The sequence below is a fragment of the Ictidomys tridecemlineatus genome, chromosome 2 (assembly GCF_052094955.1).
Source record: "Ictidomys tridecemlineatus isolate mIctTri1 chromosome 2, mIctTri1.hap1, whole genome shotgun sequence".
NCBI lineage: Eukaryota > Metazoa > Chordata > Mammalia > Rodentia > Sciuridae > Ictidomys > Ictidomys tridecemlineatus.
Genome location: NC_135478.1, coordinates 148,818,457 through 148,842,360, shown reverse-complemented (window position 1 = coordinate 148,842,360; position 23,904 = coordinate 148,818,457). Strand labels below are relative to the sequence as shown.

General features: G+C 37.7%; 3 protein-coding genes across 17 annotated transcripts in view; 2 read left to right on the top strand and 1 right to left on the bottom strand.

Annotated features, from left to right (window-relative positions):
- Nfe2l3 (NFE2 like bZIP transcription factor 3) overlaps positions 1–6,949 on the top strand; it is a 30,241-nt gene extending 23,292 nt beyond the window's left edge. For both annotated transcript variants that reach the window (XM_078039943.1, XM_005319125.5), the window contains exons 3-4: positions 698–781; positions 1,025–6,949. In XM_078039943.1, the coding sequence (XP_077896069.1) occupies positions 698–781; positions 1,025–2,239 (1,299 nt within the window). In that variant the 3' untranslated portion in view covers positions 2,240–6,949. The remainder of the gene's footprint in view (positions 1–697; positions 782–1,024) is intronic.
- Hnrnpa2b1 (heterogeneous nuclear ribonucleoprotein A2/B1) lies at positions 347–14,715 on the bottom strand. 6 transcript variants are annotated; one of them, XR_001229579.4, is made up of 13 exons: positions 14,482–14,667; positions 11,826–11,861; positions 11,618–11,728; positions 11,313–11,459; positions 10,741–10,951; positions 10,511–10,612; positions 10,352–10,432; positions 9,630–9,692; positions 8,430–8,549; positions 7,969–8,091; positions 7,260–7,342; positions 5,756–5,891; positions 5,098–5,229 (listed from the first exon to the last, which is right to left on the bottom strand). XR_001229579.4 is itself a non-coding variant. In XM_078039945.1 (12 exons), the coding sequence occupies exons 1-11, from the start codon at positions 14,485–14,487 to the stop codon at positions 7,281–7,283; spliced, it is 1,062 nt and encodes a 353-aa protein (XP_077896071.1). In that variant the 5' UTR covers positions 14,488–14,715; the 3' UTR covers positions 347–1,703; positions 7,260–7,280. The 6 variants fall into 6 exon arrangements, 4 of the variants coding, with proteins under 4 accessions (XP_077896071.1, XP_040147710.1, XP_005319183.1 ...); XR_001229580.4 differs by having other exon boundaries at positions 5,819–5,891; XM_078039945.1 differs by lacking the exons at positions 5,098–5,229; positions 5,756–5,891 and adding an exon at positions 347–1,703 and having other exon boundaries at positions 14,482–14,715.
- A 608-nt stretch (positions 14,716–15,323) lies between these two features.
- Positions 15,324–23,689, top strand: Cbx3 (chromobox 3). 9 transcript variants are annotated; one of them, XM_040291778.2, is made up of 6 exons: positions 15,324–15,470; positions 16,685–16,738; positions 19,452–19,594; positions 20,303–20,465; positions 21,910–22,004; positions 22,432–23,689. In XM_040291778.2, the coding sequence occupies exons 2-6, from the start codon at positions 16,715–16,717 to the stop codon at positions 22,556–22,558; spliced, it is 552 nt and encodes a 183-aa protein (XP_040147712.1). In that variant the 5' UTR covers positions 15,324–15,470; positions 16,685–16,714; the 3' UTR covers positions 22,559–23,689. The 9 variants fall into 9 exon arrangements, with proteins under 9 accessions (XP_040147712.1, XP_005319187.1, XP_013211449.1 ...); XM_005319130.5 differs by lacking the exon at positions 15,324–15,470 and adding an exon at positions 15,597–15,737; XM_013355995.4 differs by lacking the exon at positions 15,324–15,470 and adding an exon at positions 15,608–15,729.
- Positions 23,690–23,904: the final 215 nt, after the last annotated feature.

Genomic DNA, 23,904 nt, shown 5'->3' with positions numbered 1-23,904 from the left:
GAGAAAAATGCTGAGTCTTGAGGTATGCCAGGCGCTGTGGCACATGCCTATCATCACAGCAGCTGGAGAGGCTAAGGCAGGAGGATCAAAAATTCAAAGCCAGCTTTAGCAAATTTAGGAGGCCATAAACAACTTGTCTCAAAATAAAAAGTAAAAAGTGCTAGAGATGTGGTTCTGGGTCCAATCCCTGGTATCAAAAGAAAAAGAAATCCTCAGCATGAAAAATGTGGACACAGAGATAAATACCCAGAATATACTACGGAGATGCAAAATATTAAAAAATTGAGACAGAAAAAAAAAATCTAACCCCAGACGTTAGAGAGTTTGAAGCATGAAGGCAAAATAGTTCCAGGTTACAAAAACTTTTATTATATTCAGGTTTTCTGTCAAAGGAGTTACTTCAACAAGAAGCTTTATGTTGAAGGCAGAAGTGAAGTGAAGCAAAGTTGGGAAAGACATTAGGGCAAATATAAATATGTAGCTTTATGGAGGAGCAAAATAAAATAAGGCTTGGAACTTAAAATAGTGGCTAAAAATGGTTAGGACAAGAATGGTGGGGTTAAGTACTAAGGGAAATAGAATGTAAAGCTCCCAACCAAGGAATAAAATAGGGATAAAAGATCCAAATTGATCCTAAAACCCTATACAACTACTTATCTTTTGTCTGAAGACTGGTGTGCCTGTTTTGTTTTTCTAGATACATCTAAATGGGACAGATACATCTTTCTCTCTAGAAGACTTATTTCAGCTGCTTTCTTCACAACCTGAATATTCTCTAGAGGTAATTGTAATCTTGACTTTTAAGTTCCATCCTTTTACTTGGATGATATAGTTTGTCAAACTTGTGAATTAAGCACACAGAACTTTATACCTTACAGAAATCAATTAGCATATTCATATTAAAAGCTACATGGTAGTTTATACTTATGCTTTAGACATACTTATGAATTCTTTTGTTAGTATTGTCAAGTTATTAGGTAATAGAACTCTTTTTTTAAAGTGCCATCTTTCCATTATTTTTCAGAACATCTCAGAAGATTTTCCACCTCTTCTAGGGAGTACCAGTAATGGCATAAATTCTTTAGCACATTACAATGTAAATTTTACCCAGGCTATAAGTCATGATGTCAATCTCCATGAAGCCATGTTGCTGTATCCCAACACCACATTTAGAAGAGATCCCGTAACAAGGACTTCACAGGCACAGGAACAGTTTTTGCAGCTGAATTTTCATTCCAATCCAGAGCAAACCCTTCCAGGAACTAATATAACAGGATTTGTTACACCTGTTGACAATCAGATGTGGAATCTAACAAGCCAAGACCTTCTGTATGACCTTGATGCAAATATACTTGATGAGATAGACTTATTGTCATTAGTCACAGAAGAAAATTTTGATCCCATGGAAATCTCTCAGCTTTTTGAAGAACCAGACTCATTGAATTCAAGTCACCATTGCAATTTTTCTCTCTCGGTGTGTGATGAAGAAGGTGCTATAGGTTATAGTAGTGACCCTGTTTCTCCTCATTATGACTTAGAAGGGGCTGTAGGAGGCTACTATCCAGAATCCAGTAAACTATGTCGCACGCATCAGAGGAATGAATCTGGTTTTCATGGGGATCTCACATTTCACATAGTTCATGACCACACTTACCACATGAAGCCAGATGAACTGGAACCCACTTCTGAATCTTTTTCATGGCCTGGGAAATCACAGAAAGTGAGTAGGTACCTCAATGATACACACAGAAATCTAAGCCGTGATGAACAACGGGCTAAAGCTCTGCATATCCCTTTTTCAGTAGATGAAATTGTCCGTATGCCTGTTGATTCTTTTAACAGCATGTTAAGCAGGTATTATCTGACAGACTTACAAGTCTCGCTCATTCGTGATATCAGACGAAGAGGGAAAAACAAAGTTGCTGCCCAGAACTGTCGTAAACGCAAATTAGACATAATTTTGAATCTAGAAGATGAAGTGTGCAATTTGCAAGCCAAGAAAGAGACCCTTAAAAGAGAACAAGCTCAATTTAACAAAGCAATTAACATAATGAAACAAAAACTGCATGACCTCTGCCATGATGTTTTTAGTAGGTTAAGAGATGGTGAGGGCAGGCCTATGGATCCAAACCTGTATGCACTTCAGTGCAGTCACGATGGAACTGTTTTGATTGTGCCCAAAGAACTGGTGACCTCAGGCCACAAAAAGGAAGGCCAAAAGGGAAAAAGGAAAAAGTGAGAAGAAATTTAAGATGGATTCCTTTTAATATTCAGAAAGATTAGTTGGGTCACAGACCATCGAAACAGCGGTTTAATCTTTTACTGCAACTTGAATTAAGGCAATATATATATATTTATATTGATGTTTGTATCAATACATGTTTAAGATCACACTTCAGGGGAGCCACAGACTTGAGAAAGAATATCAACAATAAGACGGACACTGGGGATCATGGATCATAAGTACAAACCAGCCTTAACATTGTAGTTAAGCTTTTAATTTGTATATCTAACTTAATACTTTTTTGTGAAAATAAACTTTATATTTGAATTCATATAAAAACAACCTACCTCTTAAGAATTTGTTGATGGACCTTTATTTTATTTGTGGTATTGAACCTAGTGTCTCACGCATGCTAGGCAAGTACACTACCACTGAACCAGCATTTTCAAATGCTGGTGAGCAAACTATAAAGGCATAGTAGGATAACAAATATGGGAAATTTCCTAGTTGAGTGAGCTAAAAAACTTCCAACAATGAGCAAGAACTGATTTTACTAGTTAACAGATTTCACCAAAAAATCATGTTATAAAAATCTTACATTGTGCTTGAGATGAATATTTTGCTGTATTTGGGAAAATGTCAATCTTTGCACAGCCTGGTTTGGGCTAAGTTTCAGCTATATTTTTAAAACTGCCTGAAAGATCCTTTTAAGTTTGATACTCAACTGCTAGGCATTAGTTCAACAGTGGGTGGTACTTGTCAAGGATGAGTTTTGATAGGTCAGGTTACACCTAAGCATCCTAGATTTGGAGCATGTGAATGGATACATTACTATTGATGCAGAGCTCTCATAGGCTAGCAGCAACTTTCTGTTCTGAGACTCTTCCCATTACCTCTTTAGTTTCTATGTGCAGATAGCCCCTGTGATATCCATGTCAAGCATTCTCTAATGTATCTTCATTCCAGGCCCATATCTGTTACACTTTATTGTATTAAGTGACCAGTGATTTTTCCCAAAAATCTCCATGATACTTCCAGCAGTGACTCACCAGGATTGACACAAATGACTATGCTCTACCTACATCTGCTCATTCTGTACTGACCTTCAAAGCAAGCTTATGAGACCTTGAGATTTTCACAAAAAAATGTTTTTTCTTTTGCTGGCCTCACCCACCCTTATGGCAGGAAGAAATGCTCAATAGCATAAGTGTTGGCATTAAGACAATCAAGCATCAAGGTACTTTAAGTTCTAAATCTTGTACATGCAGGATTGAAATCTTAATTACCCCCTAAATCCTAAGACTTGTAAAAGATTTCCCAATGTGGCAAAAGGCACTGTCAAGCCTAAAAAGGTAGTTCCCAGTGATGTTATTGATAATTAAATTGTCAGTGGCACCCCATCAAATTGTGAGAATCAAGGTACTTGGTTGTGTCTTGTGGGTTTTCCTTGCTCCTCAATCTCAGGAAAAGCAAATGTTGCATGACCTTTCAGTCCTTAAGAGGCTCTTATGAATGTGAAATGTCCAGTTATAGCCAAATTTTCTGATTGTTTCCTTGAGTTTAAGCCATAACCATATTTAAGATGCTCCCCCACCACTGACCCACAGATAATGCACAAGTTGTCAAAGTACAAAAGTGATTGCAATGATAATGATAAAGTTTATACCTAAGACAAACATGCCACCACCCCCCATTTTAAGACACATCTAGGGTTAAGAGAAGCTACCCGGTTAATTTCTTGAGTGGAAAATAGACGTTTATTAAAGGACAGCAGAAAAGACTTGAAGGGGACCCAAGAGGTGGAATCTCGTTAATTTCTGAAATATACAAGCGTGTAGAAAAATTGCTGTTATCTGGGTAAACCGTTATTTTCATGTGCCAGTTCATTTTCCCCATTATACTTCCCTTGACTTTGGTTAGAATTGGTACTGAGGTTGTGTGTTGCGCCAATTTACTTCAGTTTCAAGTTTAACTTGTTTGTAGTCACTTTTTAAACCTTTGAAATTTTTCCTTAAAAATTGAAGCCTAGTATTTAGATAAGCTCGTAGTTGATGACAGGATAAATGCAAAGTATTTCAAATGAGACATGAGAGCTGGTAATATGAGTTAGTCATTAATCTGACTTACCTGTTAGACACCTATTATGAAAAGCAAAAGAAATTAATCAGACCAAGTCAACTTTGTATGCCGTTTTCTGGTTTCTTCAATACATTCAGGTAAAGATGTCCATATTAAGTTCCCATTATGAAATTGACCCACAAAGCTACATTTTTCAGAGACCATCACTATTCATTTACAAGCATAGATTTCAATATAACCCTTAGTTGACAAAACACTACAGCATGCCAGGTTTTCATCTCAGTGCCTTTCACAAGCCAATATACCACTTGAGCTGGTTAAAAAGCATGGTTTTAAAACACCAACAATGTTTGACAGAGGAAAACTGTAGCAGTATTCAAACGCTGAATGTATAGTGCATGATGAATAGCATTTTATTAGGGACAGCCAATAATGTCCACAATGCTTTTCTCATTTGTCTATAATATTCAAAGAAAAATGGCAATATGCATAAATCTGAAAACTGCTTTTAAAAAAGTAGGGGATGGAAATCTTGTAGACAACCGAATGTTGAAGAACAAGATTCACACATTTTATGTGTAAACATTACACCAAGTATTTGGATACAAAAGTATTTATTTTTATAAATTTTGTATTTAAAATAGAACTTTATATCTGTCTACTCACAAAACCTAATTTAAAACATGATACATTTATCTCTCTAGCTTATTGTTATTTTACAAACAACACTCATTTTGTAATTATTTTATCAAGAACCTGTACTAAATATTTGTTTTTATCAGAAAACATTTCCCTTTTATGTTAAAGAGTGCTTCTTAAATGAAGGCACCAACAAGAACTACTTTCAGATGGTACAGTATTTCTTATTTCTTGAAGACTCTGTGGTTGACCACTTCTTCATTAGTTACCTGCAGCAAGACACCTTCCTGCCAAAGGAAAAAAAAAGTATCTGAAGAAGTTTATCATGTTTGTCCAAAGAACCTAAATAACTTCAGTGGTAGCCTTAGGATCAAAGAAAGACTCACTGATGCATACAGAATAAGCCCTGAATATCACATTCCTGAAAAGGCAGTAAAGCCAGGAAATCAAATGAGTAATAGTTTTAGGAAACGAATTTCAGCAGTCAACCTACAGCTGTTTAGGATAGGACATGGGGTAAAAATTACATTTTATCCCAACTATCAGTAATGGGTACATACAAGATTCATAATGTGGACAGACATTTTACTTTTAAGTATGAGGTATTATCTGGAAAAAATCCAACTATTTTGTCCTACATTCTGTCAGCCTCATCATCAAAAGTATGTAAAGTTAGAACCATAAATGTCTATTTTATTTAAAAAAAAAATCCTAGGTTCACTCAAAATGCCTGCTCCAAGAAATGTGAATACACAAGGGTGCAATGATGGGAAATCTCATGATTTATTGAACTTGCAGCCTAACTTTACCTACCATTTTACTACCAACACCACTGAAGGAACCAAGAAAAGCTTTATTAATGATCACTTGGCTTGCCTCAGCTGTTGAAATGAAGCACTTTACAGTCTTTGTGGCAGCAGAATATACTTGTCCATGGTTCATATCAATGCTAAATTCCAGCAGGGAAAAAAATGATATGTTAAGCACCTGAATCTTCATGGAGAGGGAGGGGGTGGGAAAGAAGGAAAAAAGGGAAAAACAACCAAAATAATTTAAGTAAATGACAGATTGGAAAACAGGGTTTATAAAAATTATTCTTTTTTGAGTTTATATATTGTTAAACTCAATTTGTAGCTATGTTAAACTACATAAGAACCACTATACTGTAAGACCATTGAAGAGTTATTAGTTTATCTTTTAGGGAGGAAAATTAAGAAAGGAAAAGTAAATAAGATCTTACCTAAAGAAGTTTAACTGAAGCTTAGAACTATTTTGCTCTACACCCTCAGCTTTCGTTGGCATCCTTATAAACTACTGTAGTTAAAACTTTGTAGAAAACAGCACAGTTTTTTAAGACTGGCTGAACTTAGTAGCCGTCAAGAGTTCTCTTGTACTAGACCTGTGTCCCTGAAGAGTACCTCGCTGGGGTTATTTCCTTTCCTTGCATTGAAGAAGCAGCATCTAAAAGATCTAAAAAGGTGTTTCTCTTTGCAGAGATATCCCTTAAGTTATCTAGATAATTTAATCCTGATGAATTGCAGACAACACACTTACATCTGACCACAATTTATCTTATACAATATAACAACAGCTTTGCAATGGACCTTAATTATACTACCCACTCCTTAACTTATTTAAAATAAAAAGTCTATAATTACACAATTTCCTTTAGAATTATTTTATTAAATCATAAATGTACAACAGCTTCTTAACTCTACACACGCACTTAAATTTTTTAAAGGAAAAACGTTATGTCTTATTACACCATGATCCTGGCTAATAGCTTTTCAAAACTTTGAGAAAAATCTTAAAAAAGGTTTCACATGTCACCTGAAACTTACAAATTTAACATTATCAAAGAAGGAATGCTTCTACACTCTTACAAAGACCACTAGAAAGAAACAACAATTAAAAAGCTAAGAAACTGTCTCAAAGGCATTTTTTTTTTTTACAATCCTTCCTCCACAGTAAGGTAATGTTATTAAATAATCCAATCCATTCCCAAAATGGCTCTCTGCATCTGCTCTGGTGTCTTCTGCCATATCACTGCATATTTATGCATGACTGAGATAAGAGTTTCCTTAACATTGTTATTTCGATAACCTGAAGCTGTTCTGTTACCTCTGGGCTCTCATCCTCTCCTATTTATACAGTGAAGCCTGTTTCAACAGAAGTAAAGAGTAAAAAAAAAATAGGTTATGAAATTATCCATCTAACCAGATTTTAAGGAAAGATTAACATGATCCTAAAAAGCTTTTTACTCCTGCAGCTAAATCTCCCAAGACAATAATAATTGTAAAACTCAAAAACTACTTACCCAAGGCAAATAGGATGAAGCTCAGTATCGGCTCCTCCCACCATAACCCCCACTTCCTCCACTTCCTCCAGGACCATAATTTCCTAGAAATTATTAAAAGAGCCAAAAAGAAAGCATACTGTCATTTCCCGTAGTCATCCCCAAATTAAGTTTTTACTTTATAAACAACATAACCTTTTATGTTCAGTTAACTTGACTACTTGGGAAATGAAACATCTGGATTCATGAATATTTTAACTTTGTTCTTAAAACTTAGAAACACTATTGATGCTATAGTTTTAAGAGGCTCCCCATCACCATTTGCTATTAGAGATTTTAGAAGAATGTATCAACCAAGATGCTGAAGAATCCTTTCCTACTAAAAGCTTTTTCAAGCCAAGTATCAGCTTGAATAAAGGCACTCATTTATACAGATTCATATAATTTTCTAGGTACAACAATTTGACTTAGCTATCTCCTTAGAGAAATATAGGGCCCCACCTAATATCTACTTTGCTAATCTCCAAATATCTTATACAGTAAGAGCATTCCACCTTGCCACACCAATCTCTAATCTGACATTAAAATCATTCAGAATCTCTGCAGATTTTATTTCGGTGACACCACATATGGGAGCATTACCTCATACTTATTTCCCCTTATAAATTATGAAGGACTAACCCTATAATCACTAAATTCTTAAGAATCTCAATTTGTCTTTGTATATTACCTCCACCATATGGTCCCCCCATGTTCCTGCTACCACCAAAGTTTCCACTCTTCATTGGACCATAGTTAGAAGGTTGCTGGTTATAATTTCCAAAATCATTATAACTTCCACTTCCATAATTTCCTATAAGAGAAAAAGTTATCAGTATAACAGACCTCAGAATATACCCAAACATCAAACCAATTGTAGAGCCAAGTATTGAGGACACTCCCACAAAAATACAACCTTCTAATCTAAAATTTTAAAGGCACTTAGTGATGGTCAAACAAGCAAAAATCATCAAATAATAATTAATTCAAACCCAAATTAACAGATAAATATTTCAGGGGTGGGAGGTGCTAGGGATGTAGCTTGGCAGCAGTGTTTTGCCCATCATGCCCAAAGCCCCACGTTTCATCTCCAGTACCTGCCTCCCCACACCCCCCAACAATAAAAACTCAAGAAAGTTAAGATGAAATTACCTCCTCCATAGTTGTCATAACCACCTCCATAGCCCCCACCCTGGTTTCCATATCCAGGTCCTCCACCACCATAGCCTCCTCTTCCTCCTCCATAACCAGGGCTACCTCCAAAATTGCCACCTAGTATAAAATAAACCTTTAATTACTCATGTTTTCTATGCCACTTTATCATATTGAACCCATTTACAATTTCTCAAAGCACATACTTTTTATGAAACAGAATGTTTGCATATAGTAATCTCTTCTAGAATAATCTTAAAGACAGAAATTCCTATCTTGTCCTGGGAAACATTTTGGGGTCTAGGATGCCTACATAACAGCATAAAACCATTTATACTTAATGACTGTGATGACACCACTCCAGAACTAAAGGTATTGTACTAAGGGTCCCTTTTTGATGGCTTCTTGAAATACTACATGTATTTTGGGTCAAGATTATGGGAGCAGCCACTGGCACAGTTACTATAAAGAGCCACACCCATTCAATTTGCCCCAAAGATATAAACTTCCCAATTCATGTTTCTGTGAACTGCAAAATCTTTCTTATACAACTGTTAATTATCTTCTCATGACTAGGAAAAAACTGATAAGCTTTCTTATAGTTTAAAACTTCTCAAAGACTGGTACACTAAGCCTCAAATTGCTTGCAGAAAGAACAAGAACTCTGCTTTGTCCAATTAAAATTTGAGTTCTGAAGCAAGGTTTTTACAGTGAAAATACAGAGTTATTTAGTCATGCCCAATAAGGAGCAAAATCATGTCTACTAGTAACTTATGGTTTTAAAGGTCTCTTGTATTAGTTAAGTCTGTCTGAACAGTCAACCTTTTCTGTATTTTAACCAAAGGAATACTAAAATTATCTTCGGACATCCATCATCTAATTGAGCACTAAGACAATCCAACTGCTCTTAGATGTGGGTCCCCCTTATATGCTGATCTCAGATAAATCTAGTATCCTACATGTTTGCAGAAAAGCAAAAATACAAAATACCACATCTAGCTCCAATTCTTTTTTCAAGAAATGAAATTACATGACATCTTCCATATATGATTTTGCACTCTATATCAATAACTCCAAGAATGTACTAAGTTAAAATGACTAAGACACAGCTTATTTTACAAAAGCCTAAGTCCTTTGAAGTATAAAACAAACATACAATGTGATTGTTACCACGTTAATCAACATGTATAAGAAACTGACCTCCAGGTCCTCCTCCATATCCATTATAGCCATCCCCAAATCCACGTCCGCTTCCATATCCATCTGTCAGGAATTGAAAAAAAAAGATTTAAGCTGGTTAATCCTATTCATCTTAAATATTCTTTCCCCACTTTCTTGAAATAACCTGGAACAATAATGAAACACAGTAGTGTAACTGGTTGATCTGTAAAAATTCATACATAGAAGTGCATAATTAACAATTTATCATGCACAGTAACTAACCTTTAGTAAGACTTGGACTTAAGCACTATAAATTAAGATTCTATTCATCTATACAATGGAAGGAGCCAGTGCTTTTTTGAAACCTTAGTACAGAAATTCTGATAATAATTACACTTGAAGCATATAGCTTGCATGACATTATCAATACTTAAACATCGTTAAACTCACTAAATTCCTGTGGGTAAACTTACTATTTAGGGGCACTTTTCTTTAGGGCTCTTACAACATCACTTCAACTGTTTAAAAACTGAAGGTGGCCAGAAAACCTGTGACATTCTGAATGCAGTTACCAAAACCAAAAAAAAAAAATACCTATTACCTCTTTCCTAAGCAAATTAGGATCCTGCCAGGACACACTGATCTAAAAAAATCTTTGGGACAAATTTTTAACTTAGGTTGTAATTCTTACCAAACCTAATTATACTTTTTTCTGAAATCAAGCATATTTATCCTTCAAACTTTGGTAACTTGGAACTTACCAGATCCTCCTCTAAAGTTACTTCCTGGTCCTGGTCCAAAATTTCCACCGCCACCACGGGAGTCCCCAAAACCAAAGTTGCCTATAATAGAACCTCTGATTAATAGCAAGCACTCAAATAAATAAAAAGGGAAAGGGGGGGGGTGGATAAAAATGTTACCTCCTCTTCCACTCCTGGAACTTTGGACTTCTTGCATTTCTTGTCTAGACAAAGCCTTTCTTACTTCTGCATTATGACCATTGATGGTGTGGTATTTTTGCACTGGAATAAATGATTCAGACTCCATTACATAATCACACTTTAATAGTGAATAACTTTTAAAGTTACCTAATATGTGTTCACATACCCCAAAAATCTAACCCACACACCTAGTGCTGACAGACACTTACACACAATTTTGTCCACAGGATCATGGTCATCAAAAGTAACAAAACCAAAGCCTCTTTTCTTTCCAGACTGCCTATCGGTAATTATCTCAATGGTGTCAATTTTCCCATATTCTTCAAAGTAATCTCTAAGGTGGTGTTCCTCGGTATCTTCTTTAATTCCGCCAACAAACAGCTTCTTCACAGTCACATGAGCTCCTGGTTTTCCAGATTCCTACAACAGTGGGGGAGAAGTTATCTTGACAGAAGAAACCAGACATGATCAAAAGTACACCATTTGGGGGCTGTTAGTTCAGCTCAGTGGTAGAGCACTTGCCTAGCATGTGAGGCACTGGGTTTGATCCTCAGCACCACATATAAATAAAAATAAAGGTCCATCAATAAACAAAATTTTTTTTCAAGTACACCATCTTTGTATCTTACAACTACTCAACTTTTGAAAAATAAGCAGGGAGGGATGTCTATACATTTAACTAAGTTTTAGTAAGTCATTCAATTAATAATTTTTTAAAAAATTACATTCTGATCATTAGGAATTTTTTTCCATGATATTGCAGAAGTTATATTTAGCTTACCTCTCTTGCTACAGCTCGTTTTGGCTCAACCACTCTCCCATCAATTGAATGAGGTCTTGCAGCCATGGCAGCATCAACCTCAGCCATGGATGAGAAAGTTACAAAACCAAATCCTCTTGATCTTTTGCTTGCAGGATCCCTCATAACCTTTAAGACCAAAAGGAAATTTTAGCATTTAAACTAGCAACAAATTAGAACTTTTACTGTGAATACTGAGTTGAATACTTTCTGTATGAGTCACATTTTAATCACAATTCCAAGAGATAAAGGGCTAGTGTCTGCAGCCAACTTTCCAGTTAACCTACCACACAATCTGTAAGTTTTCCCCATTGCTCGTAGTAGTTTCTTAAACTTTCTTCTGTGGTTTCAAAACTTAAGCCACCAATAAAGAGTTTACGGAACTGTTCCTTTTCTCTCTGCGAAGGAAAACACCATTTCAATTTTTATTTACATTTTCTCTTTGTATGCAGGAAATTAAATTCTTAAATATGAGGTGACCTGCTGGCAGAGTACCTTTTTCCTCTCCAAAGGAACAGTTTCTAAAGTTTTCTGGGGGGGAAAAAAAAAACTTACATCAAATTTAAACCATATGTTAAACTGCATATTAGTGTGTTACACCAAAAAAGTTTCAGCTGAACAATACAAGTTTCAATGTCACTAAAGCTTGATTTAAATTTACTTCACATTAAATTATTTTAACCCAATTAAATATCACGTAAATTTTTACAACTTTCTGAGGAGAAACAATCTATTCCACGGTCACTGGAGGGTTATTAACAAATTCTTAAAATTTTCATTCAATTCTATATCCTAAAACTACGGTTCACTTTACTCAACCTAGAATTCTTCATATAAAGCCAAAGCTTACCAACTTATTTCAGGATTCAGTACCCAAGAAGCAACATTCCCGTAACTGCTCCCTCTAGTGGTGACTACAAGTATCTAAACCTAATGAAACCACTGAAGCAAGTTTCTCCATGTAACTTTAAGATTACAAAAAAATTAACATTCAAAATGTGCATATAAACCTTAACTTTAACCTCTCATAATCAGGCAAATTGTTTTGACCAATAACATTTTTAAAAGTTTAAAATGCTGGTTTTTTTGGCGGGCACTCCATCAATTTGGTTACTTGAGTGACAGTACAATGTCAGCAAATAAACAAAAAAAATACATTAATAGATCTCATTTCAAAAATTATAAAGTTTCATATTATAACACAATCACTTACTTGCTCAATTAAAGCAGTTCAGGCTCACCAAACTTGGCACCCATCCGACTAACCACAAATCTTAAACAGTACAAAATAATGAGCTGAAATCTTTTAGTACCCTCAAACCAGCAAAAAATATACTGGATTAAACAATCCTTAATTTGGGGCAATTACTAAGGATGACTACTACAACTGGGCTTATGCAAGATACATTAAAAGGTCAAATATGAGTACAAAAATAATCTTCCTACTAAAGCAGCTCTACTGCTCTCCACACCATTTTATGGAGGTTCTGGCTCCATGCAGTATCCCATCTGCACATAAAATGATTAAAGGTTCATTTAGACTTTTTTTTTCCTCTGCTTAGTTTTGAGGATTCTGAAATTTTAAAAATAACAAGTTATCAAACTAGTTCTCTTAAAATTTTCAGTTTCTAAACAATGGCTATTCAGCAAGACAGTTTCCACCTAACTGCATTTACTGTTAGGTGTTCTAATTAGATCATTAAATCCATAAAGTATATCTACAATTCTTACGTATCACTACAAAAAGCAAAAACTCATTACTTACCTCAGTTTTTTCCAAACTTACCCGAAAGTCGACTATCGATTATAAACAAAGTTACTTTATAAATGTACTTAGGGTCAAAGAAAATAATCAGGAAGACCCCCTTCGCTTGAAACTTATGCTTATCAATGTAATGATCAACCATGATTGCAAACAAATGAGAAAAGCAAGTGACAAAGTTCAAACACAGTGGTCCATGCCTAAAACAGTAATTTACATTGCAATACACGCATTATGAAGGACCGAGCAATGTTGTAATCTAAGTACAACTAGAATAAAACACGTTTTTGCTTCACTTTCTTCATAACTTCTGGCATATGTTGTAAAGTAAGGACCGGTAGTTTTATCCAGTAAGGTTCAAGCTTCCCAGTAAAAATATTTGAAATACAAATAAATTCCATCACTCAAGCAGAACACTTCAGGGCAGTAAAAGGACTCTAAATGAATACTCCTCCCCCCAATGACCCTCCTCGTTGCCACACTCACTCTCGGTACCGAGGGCTCCAATTTTTTTTTCACGTCGAATTTGCTACAATTCGACTGCTCTTAATCAACGCATACCCAGATAAAACCATTCGTCTTAAAACATCAAGGCCGGGAAAAGTGGTTCCTTTGTCAAAAGCTCGCGGAAACAGCGCCCAACGCCCTAGGTGGAGATACCTTCTCTGAGCCCGCGCCAACAAGCCCTGCGGAACCCCCCCCCTTCTGTGTGGCTTCTGAACGCAATGGCGCCATTTCATCGAGGGGAAGGCAGAGCGCCTTAAACGAGGTGCGCAGGACGCTATAGATCCAAGCTCACAAAGCACTCCAAATCCACCTCGAAACGATATGAAAACAGCCCGAGAAGAAAAATAAATAGTTAACTACTTCTATGCTTTGATAAAAGAATTAAACTAGTAGAATTCAGAGAGTTATAAGAAAATCGCTGCGAAGAAGGAAAGACAGGAAAATGGCGGCCGCCAAATCCGGTTCCCGGGAGAGGGGGGGAGGGGAAGCTCCGCAGACTCGCTCACGAGGGCCCGATGCCCGCCGAAACGCTCAAACGCGTAGTAGCCCGGGTCCCCAAATCAGGGGGCCTTAAAAAAGGAGTGCTATTTCCCACTTGCGCTCCCCGCTTCCACTAAAAAAGGGCCGCGGCCGCCATGTGGAAGTTCCCCATCCCCCACCCCAGTACAGGGAAATGGCGGCGGGAGGCTGAGGGTGGGGAAGGTGTTTGTACGGATCAGGCCTCCGCTATCGACCCCTCTCGCAAACACCGAAAGGCCAAGCGCTACTGAAGCGGCCCGGTTTCCTGCCACTCTCCCATGGAGGCGGCGGGCCGACTTCTACTGCGGCGCCAACGGCCTCGCCATGCCCTTTCCAATAACTCATTGATTTCAAACCCGTTACCTCCATCGCGGACTCAGTCGCTTCAGCCCGATTTCCCGCAGCCGAGCGAGATGAGAGAGATCTCCGCGGACGAACACGAACCGGACTCGTCCTGGCGCTGTAGTGAGAACTGCCGCTGCTCGAGAAACAACACCGCCAAGAGCACCTCCACTCGGGACCCGGCGCTGCTGCTACTGCCGCTAGAGCCGCTGCCGCCGCTTTTCTAGAACCTTCCCCCCGACTAACGCGTCCTCCCCTACGTCAGGCCGTTACGTAAACGCCCTAACCGCCGCCAATGGCGGGAATGCGCTACGCCCTCCTTACGCCGAGTACGTGCTCCTCCCCCCAACTCTGCGGATAGCAATAATGCTTTACGTCACTTGCGTAAATTGATTCAGTGAATTGCGGAAGGCTCGAGTCCTCCGTGTTAATCCTCTCGGAATTAAGTCCAGCCCCCGCCTTAGCGCAGGGCAGGTGAGAAACGGTCGCGCAGTTTGAAATTAACGCTGTCGGGAGGAGCTTAATCGGCCGCTCAGGTCCGGCCCCCTGATCCCACACGTTCCCCTAGCTGCTACACCTTTGATAATCTTATCCCCCTCGCTTCTCCCGCCCCAAAAACCCTGTAGCAAACCTTCGTTTTCCCTCCCCTAACATATGGTAACTGACTCGGCCCCTTCCGGAAACACCCGAGGAGACGTCTAGTCAACAATTTACACTGTTCATGGTGCACAAACCAAACCCTGGACAATGCCTTTGGGGCTGACCACTCGGATTCAGGAGAGTCTTTTCCAGAGGGGGGATGCGAGAGCGACACTCGTCCTTTGCTCCCTATTCCCCCCTCTGCATTGGAGGCACCCTCTCCGAGGGGTGAGGAAGTAGGCGGAGTCCGGTTTTGGCGGCACCCGCCGCTACTGCGACACAGAAAAGCCAAAGAAAAAACTCTGGTCTCAGTCCTCGCCCCTCCCTCTCCACCCTCTTGGGGACCCCCCCCCAGGCCGCAGCCGCGAACGGTAAGTGCCCCGGTTGCCGGCGCCACGGACTTTTTCTATCTCCCTAACCCCCTCCTTGCATTGACCCGGGATTCCAGGCGGGCGCGGCGCCCCTCCCTCTGAGCGCTCGGCCCCGCCCCTCGCGGCCGCTCAGCGTGGGCGGCGTCACACCCCCCCCCTCGCGCGCTTGGTGCCCCTGCCCCTCCCCCGTCTGATGTGACTCGAGCTTGAGGCGCGCAGGGCTGGAGACGCTGCAGATCCGCGACCTGGAGCATCGGAGGTGGTGATGTCGGTGGCTTGCTTTCTCTTCCCCCAATTCGGTGGTAGTGCCTAAGATAACCCATGCGCGCCGGGGACCTTTTCCCGCTTCCCGACCCTCCCCGCTGTACTCCGTGTACGGAGCTACGGGAAGGAGCGGAGGGGCGAGCGGAGGCCCTGCAGCTAGTCTGGCGCTGCACAGGCCGTTAGGTGGGGAGGACGACTGTGCTCTCGAGAGGGTAGAAACCTGTGGTGCCAGCCGCCTTATTTCTAGACAAAGCGCATGTCCTCCCCTCCCCCGTCTCCGATTAGGAAGAGGGGCCTCCCTCCTCGCTGCGCTGCTAGCGGAGTTGGGCCTCCTGGGAAGGCGGTGCATTTTCCTGCAGCGTCGAGGCCTGGCGCGCGCGTTCCCTGTCCCGAGGCCGCGGCGTCCACTCCGTTACGTGGCCGCCGCCCGAGGGGGTGGCGCGGGCCCTGTGGCGCAGTGCCCTTGAGCCCCCGCGTCGCGGCCTTTGTTTCTCCCCGCGGATCCGCTGACCACGAGGCCCGCGCTCCCGGGTGGGGGTGGGTGCATGGTCTTTAGGCGAGGGATTAAGCTGCGAAAGACCCGGGGCTTAGGGAAGAGGATATATAGGGGTGAGTGTCTAGTGTCACGAAATAGGTTGGGGCATGTGTTTTTCCTTTCCTTTGGTTATTCCTAACTCCCAGTTGAAAAGAGGGAGGTTTTCAGAATAGAAATCACCTGGAGTTATATATGTAGGAGACTATTAAAGAGATTTGAGAAGATTCATGGTAGTTGACCCTTGTGAATTTAGTAATCATGCCTGGTTTTGAACCAAAACGTTTGTTCTTTTTTAGGGGAAAAAAATGAAAATTGAATTTACTGTAAATGGGACCTAGTTGGGAAAGTATTTCTCCATTTTTCTCTAGGTAAAGCTACATAAGATACCAGTTTTAACTGTTGTGCATTTTTCTAGTGTAGCTCTTCAAGTCTGCAATTTTAAAAAATGGCCTCCAATAAGACTACATTGGTAAGTTAATTAAAACCTAAGATATGTAAGGATCTAGTTCTAATTTTTTCTCTAAAAATTATAACTTGCATCTCTGGTTGAGAAGTTTATGTACACACGTTTTTCCCAGTTCTCCCCAGTAGTCCAATAGGGGAGAACTGAGAACAAAAACGAATTTGTTAACATTGTCTCCTTTGAATGTAAGTGTCATGTAGAACACCTATAAGATGTAAATTGAGCAACGAATATACTTCTGGTAGTTTAGAAATAATGTTTGAATTATATTCACAGAATTGAAATTTTGGGAGTTAATGAGTTTAAAAAAAACTGATCGAAAACAGGAGTTTTGCTGAGTGTTATTATTTTTAAATAAAACTAATTAAAGAATGTTACATGCTTTCTTGTGTTTCATAACAGGCTGTGCAAAAGTGTAAGAACATGTCTATTTAGATGTGTTAATTATAACACATTGCATTAATAATAATCATAAGCATACAAAGGTGAGTTAACATTTTAAGTAAAGCAAAACATCTGGTTTTAATCTGTATATTCTCCTCTTGGGTTTCACGCTGAAAAGGCAAGTTTGTGATTTTTAATTTGTGCCTCAACCAGATGTACATGATGTCAGATACTCTGGAAAATAGATTGAAAGATGTTATATGAAGCCTGTGATAGACTCTCATAAAAAGCACAATCTTTGCCTCTTAATTCCATAGTCTGTAAACCAAATGTAGGTGATCAAATAGGCTTTTTATTCACCTATACCCTTCCGTTATCCAATGGGAAAGGCATGAACTGTCAGTGAGGCTTTGAGGATGTGTATGGAGAACAGAAAATCAATATACTGAGCAGGGCACAGTGGTGCACACCTATAATACCAGCAACTAGGGAAGCTGAGGCAGGAGAATTGCAAGTTCAAAGCCAGCCTCAGCAGATTAGCAAGGCACTTAGCAACCCAGTGAGACCCTGTTTTATTATTAAAGGGCTGGAGCGTGGCTTGGTGGTTAAGTACTTCTGGGTTCAATCCCTGGTCCAAAAAAATCAATTCACTGATATTCATTAAGGTGAAGGTTTTTTTTTTTGCACAGACAGTTTATTAGCCTTCGGTGTTTGTGTTTATTGGTATTTTCTGGGTGTTTTTTGTTTTTTTTTGTTTGTTTTGTTTTTTTTTTTTTTTTTAGGACCAGAGGAACCACTTAAGTTTTTAATCAATTTTGTCCCATTATCCCAGATGAAAAACTAAAAATACAAATTGAATGCTGGGGCATGGTAGTGCTTGCCTCTAATCCCAATGGCTTGGGAGGCTGAGGCAGGAAGATCACAGAAATCAGTGTATTCTAAGAGAAAGAGGTTCAAAACTTGCCTCAGCATCTTAGCAAGGCATTAAGCAATTCAGTGTCTTTAAATAAAATACAAAAAGCTAAGCACACATGGGTTCGATCCTCAGTCCCCCCCCCCCTCCAAAATAAATAAATAAATAAAACTAGAGCAATGAATATTAACAAATTTTAATGCACCAGTATTGATCTAATTTTTTTCATTTTAAAAAAATTTCATTAGTGTTGTGGGGATTCTGTATGTGTGTGTGTTTTAATAGCAGGAATGTATTTTGGCTCCAAAACCTACCCCATGCTTGGAAGAGACTGCTGGCTTAAGCCAACATATATTTTAAAAGAAAAAAAAAATGGAACACTGTAAAGTAGATTGTCGTGCTAGTAATAAATAAAGCATTTTGCCTGCTGGAGCTTTTTCTTTGTTTGATCCTTGTGTTTCCTTTTTGTTTTTTGTTTTCTATTTTTTTTTTATGTATATATATATATGTTCTTTATTAGCCTTCTTCCTTCGTGGAGTAGCTGTTTTTTTTCTTTTGTTCTTCAGTTAGGATCAATATCAAAGAAACTTTTTGCTGCAGTTTCTTTGATTATTAAAAATCATTAGGAGGGCTGGACTTGTAGCTCAGTGGTTGAAAGCTTGCCTTGCATGCGTGAGGCACTGGGTTCGATCCATGGCACCACATTAAAAAAACAAATAAAATCAAGATATTGTGTCCATTTATAGCTTTAAAAAAATTTTTTTTAAGTCATTTAAGGTCTGACTTGGAAATAGAAACCTGTAAAATCAGATGTTTGATTCCAGAGAATTTTTGTTTATACCCTTATGCTTATAGCATGTTGTTTTACAGTCTTGAGCATTGCTATTTACTTTTTTCTGCTTGCATGCTTTACTTGTGGGATGGCTTTAATGACCAGGTAATTGAGTAGTTCTGATTTTGGGGTTTTTTTGTAGCATTTCTTTTAAGAAAAAATTATTAAATACATTGTGTGAGGCAATTAACTGATTAAATTTTAACTCCTATTTCTCTTAAATAACATAATGCAAAAAAAAGAAGAAACATGCACATCTCTGTTTAAAGTGAATTTGGTTGGCTCCCAATGTAAAATTCTTCCTTTTCAGAAACCAGGAAGGAGTTCACATTAGAGAATTAAAGTGAAAAGCATTTTGGTCTGTAAAAGTGACATTGATGTGTTTGTCCCAAAGGGTCAAGAAAATCAGTTCTTTTTTTTTTTATATTTTGAGATTTTAACATTGGTTTGAATTGGGAAAGGCATTGTGACTTAAGGCTACCAGAGGTTCTGTTCTGTGTGTAAGATGTATGTGTTGAATGTAGCAATATAAGCAGTATAGCCTTTAAAATGTATTCAAATTTTTTAATGTTTCTTTATTTCTCTTTTAGCAAAAAATGGGAAAGAAACAGAATGGAAAGAGTAAAAAAGTTGAAGAGGCAGAGCCTGAAGAATTTGTGGTAGAAAAAGTCCTAGACCGACGTGTAGTAAATGGAAAGGTGGAATACTTTCTGAAGTGGAAAGGATTTACAGAGTAAGAAACTTCTCTGCATTTTTTTTTTTAATAACCTTTAATTACAGTCCTAAAAATTTGTTTTTGGCCTTACCTCACCAGCTTTACTATAGAAATCTTTAATTCTAGGCTGTTATTCAAGGTATGTTTTTAAAAAGCCAAGATTTTAGCACTCAACTGAAAGAATGTATTTATTATGTAATACATTTTAATGTAGTTGGGAAGATATTTTTAAAAAATAGTTTCCTAGTTACAATAAAGACTAGATTTAGCTTTTGGTTTGCCTATTCCTGCTATATATCATTTCCAAATAGTCTGAGCACCTACCAGAAATTGAAAACATTGTCTCACAGTTTCGAATTCCTCAGAGTCATTGTTTTAACGTTTTAAAACAACCTTACTATATACCTTGGTGGGAATTGGGAGTTTGTGTTTTTAAAAAGACCCGGTCAAGTTCTTAATTGTGAAACTTGGAATAATGTTTGCTTCAATTCTATTGAAGTCAGGTTCAATTAATTTTGGAGTAAGATGGCAGATTGCCTACTTAGGACAGTAGAGACAGTCACAAAAGAATCTAGACACAATCTCTCAAAAGCATGCAGAGAATAAGGGAGGGAATGATTAGTAACTGTAGTACAGAGAGCTATTTTCCAGTAATCTATAAATAGATGCAGATGATGAACCATGTTTAATTGAATCTACATTTTTGTTTTGCTTTACTGAACACAGTGCTGACAATACTTGGGAACCTGAAGAAAATTTAGATTGTCCAGAGTTAATTGAAGCATTTCTTAATTCTCAAAAAGCTGGTAAAGAAAAAGATGGTACCAAAAGAAAATCTTTATCTGACAGCGAATCTGATGATAGCAAATCAAAGAAGAAAAGAGATGCTGTAAGTATAAAACATTACCCACTATGCTGGCTCTTCATAAAAGACAAGGTTATTTTGTTTTGTTTTTCTCCTAATCAAGTAATTTCAAAATATCATTAAGAAGCCTTTTATAAGGCTGGGGATACAGCTCAGTTGGTAGAGTGCTTGCCTCACATGCACAAGGCCCTGGGTTCAATCCCCAACAGCACACACACACAAAAAAAAGTCTTTTATAAACAATGTTAAGACTGGATGCCTTTGCATTACAGTGAAGGCAATTCAGATAGCATATCCTCATTATAGTCCATTAGTGGTATTGAGCACAAGAAAGTACTTTTCATATGATCTGTGGTACAAACAATACTTTGGTTTCAGAGTATATGGTCTTTGATAACAATAATAGCTTTATAACTTCTGGCATAAATTGAGATATTTGGTTCATTCACTACATAAATACTTTGATCCAGTCTTTGCTTCATTAGTGCCTCGAAATGGGCAAATCTGATAACTTCTACCCTTAACTTAAGAACAGATTATACTTGTCTTACCAACTGGCCTAGCATGGCAATTTGGAGAAGTGTTTTGGTGATGAGTTAGTTTCTAGGCTTAGGCACTAAGTATGCAATACAATATAAATTGGTAAAGGATTATAGATTTGAAATTTGATGATTTGAACATTAAATCCTATCTCTTCAGCATCTGGCTTAAGGAATGCAGACAGCTCTACTGTTGCATTTTATTGCTGGGATATGTTGTTTAGGTGGAGGTATGTGAAAATAGTCCACACTCTGGTACATGAAAAGAAAACTTAGCAGAACCTCTTCTCCAGAAGCTTTAGGGATTCCCAATGATCCTCAGACCACCCATTAGAGAACCACTTCTAAGGTTTTTCCTATTTGCCTAATTCACACTGATTACAATATTAAGTTTATAAAGTATTTAAAAATAATTATTGTCATTTCTAGAACTAAAAGGATTAGTTTTACTGTAATCTGCACAATTCTGCCCTTGATATCTGTGAATGAACAAAGTTGTCTGGGTTTGGTTTTGTTTTGGTTTTTTGGTACTGGGGATTGAACCCCAGGAGTGCTTTAGCACTAAGGTACATCCTTGGCCCTTTTTTTGAGACAAGACTCTTGCAAGGTTTCTTATTAGGGTCTCTAAATTGCTGGTGCTGGCTTGAATATGTGACCTTTCTACATCAGTCTCTGGGGTTGCTGGTATTATAAGCATGTGCCACCACATACCCAGCCAGTTGTCTGCTTTTGGTTCAGTTTTTTTGTTTATTTGTTTAAGCCTTCTACCTAAGAAATAAGACATGCACAACATGTCTTAGTACCATGGCTCTTACTTCAGTTGTTTCTATTTCACTATTAGAAGATTTTGTTGTAAAGGATATATTTCATGAAGAAAAACTAGAAGTTATTTGCTATGAAAAAAGTAATCACCTGACTTATTTAAATAGGCTGACAAACCAAGAGGCTTTGCCAGAGGTCTTGATCCTGAACGAATAATTGGTGCCACAGACAGCAGTGGAGAATTGATGTTTCTTATGAAATGGTAAGTGTTTGATTGATACTTGGTTGATTTTGTATTTTTGGTGGCCTGGGAATTGAACCTAGGGCTTCTTGTGTGCTGGCCAAATGCTCTACCACTGAGCTACATCCTCAGCCTCATTGGCAGATTTTTCAAAAAAAAAAAATTTTTTTTTTTTCAAGCCATATCTTCGAAAGATTTATAGTTTCATTTATAAAACACAGAAGAATTATCTGCTGGAGAATTATTCTAGTTACTTATGGCAACTGTGTTTTTTAAGAGAAGGTCAGCAAATCTGTGATCTCTTTTGGAAAATGAAGTTTATTGAAACATAACCACAGCTACTATATAATCCTCCTGAAACACTTAAATACTGTTTAATTGAATTATTTCCTGAGTAGTTTTCAGTTGACATAAGCAATTCAACTTGAATTTTTTTTCCTTATAACAGGAAAGATTCAGATGAGGCAGACTTGGTGCTGGCAAAAGAAGCAAATATGAAGTGTCCTCAAATTGTAATTGCTTTTTATGAAGAGAGACTAACTTGGCATTCTTGTCCAGAAGATGAAGCTCAATAACTATTTGCATTGTTTTTTATATATATTTATATATATATATAAAATCTGGGTCTTGGTTTTTGATTTACTAGTGTGAAAAAATAACTACATTCTAATGAAAATCAAGTTTGATATGTTGGTTTTGAAAGTAGTATTGGGGAGTTGTTGGGTTTTATTTTTTTGTTTTGCATCAGTAGCACTGGTTACTTTGAACAAATAAAAGCTTTCTGTAGTTGCTTCCTTTATCAGAAAAGAGCATTTGCTATGATGGTATATTTCCTCTGCTTTTCTGAAAGTTGGGGAAATTTCTGTAGTCATTACTCAGAACTTGTTTTTAACTCATATGCCTAAGGACCATTCTGGGGGTTTTGTTTATTTGTGTGTGTGTGTGTGTGTGTGCATGTGTACATAAAATACTTACATAATGGTTTTGGTTTTTTAAACATTCACCAACACAAAAACAATGGGTAGTAAACCCAAGTTCCTGAGATGCCATCATCCTCTGCAACCTAAGAAATGTCACTTCAAGTTAAATTGAAATTTTCCCTGAACTTAACCTTTCAGATTAAATAAGTGATTCTGTAGTTAATTGGACACTTTAAATTAGATAATTAAAAGCACATTAAATTTACATCTGTCGTCACATAAATGCAACAGTTTTATTTGCAAAATTCCTGAAAGGAAAAATACTATCACTATGCCACTTCTGCACCCAGGCAAATAAACTAGACAAATCCTAGTTTGTCTTAAAATTATTGAAGAAAGAAGTGGGTATATTGAGAGTTCTAGTTAGCCATTCCTTTTTTTAAAAGTTGAAATCTGCATACTAAAAGGTAATAATTCATGGAATGTCTTTTAAGATTTGGCTCATGGAAACCTGATCAGATGGCTAAAGATGTTGGCAATTTATAGCCTGCTCACATAAATTTGGTGAGGGAATTTTTACAGTCTAAACTATTGACCTGCATGTGTTTTCTTCACCCCAGTTCATCCTTAACATGTAGGCTCAGTCTTTTCAGTATTTGGATTACTGGTTCAACACAAGCCAGGAAAATAACTTTGTAGTAATCAGAATGTTACCCAACTGTATATTGTTTACTTTATTGTAAATACTGGTGAACAATGGTCAATAAATAGTTTTATATTCCTTTATGTGATGAGACTTTCTTTACCTGATTTCCTTTATAATTGGAGTAGAAACTCCCATGCAGTTACTAACTTACCTTTATAAATTGAGTGATACCTCTGAGGCTTTAGAGTATATATTTTAGATCCTTTCGAGTTTATAATTTGTAAGCTTTCTACAAAAATGTTTCTAGTAGGGAGATAAAAATTAGTTTCGAGTGATCCCTAAGAGGAATTTGCTT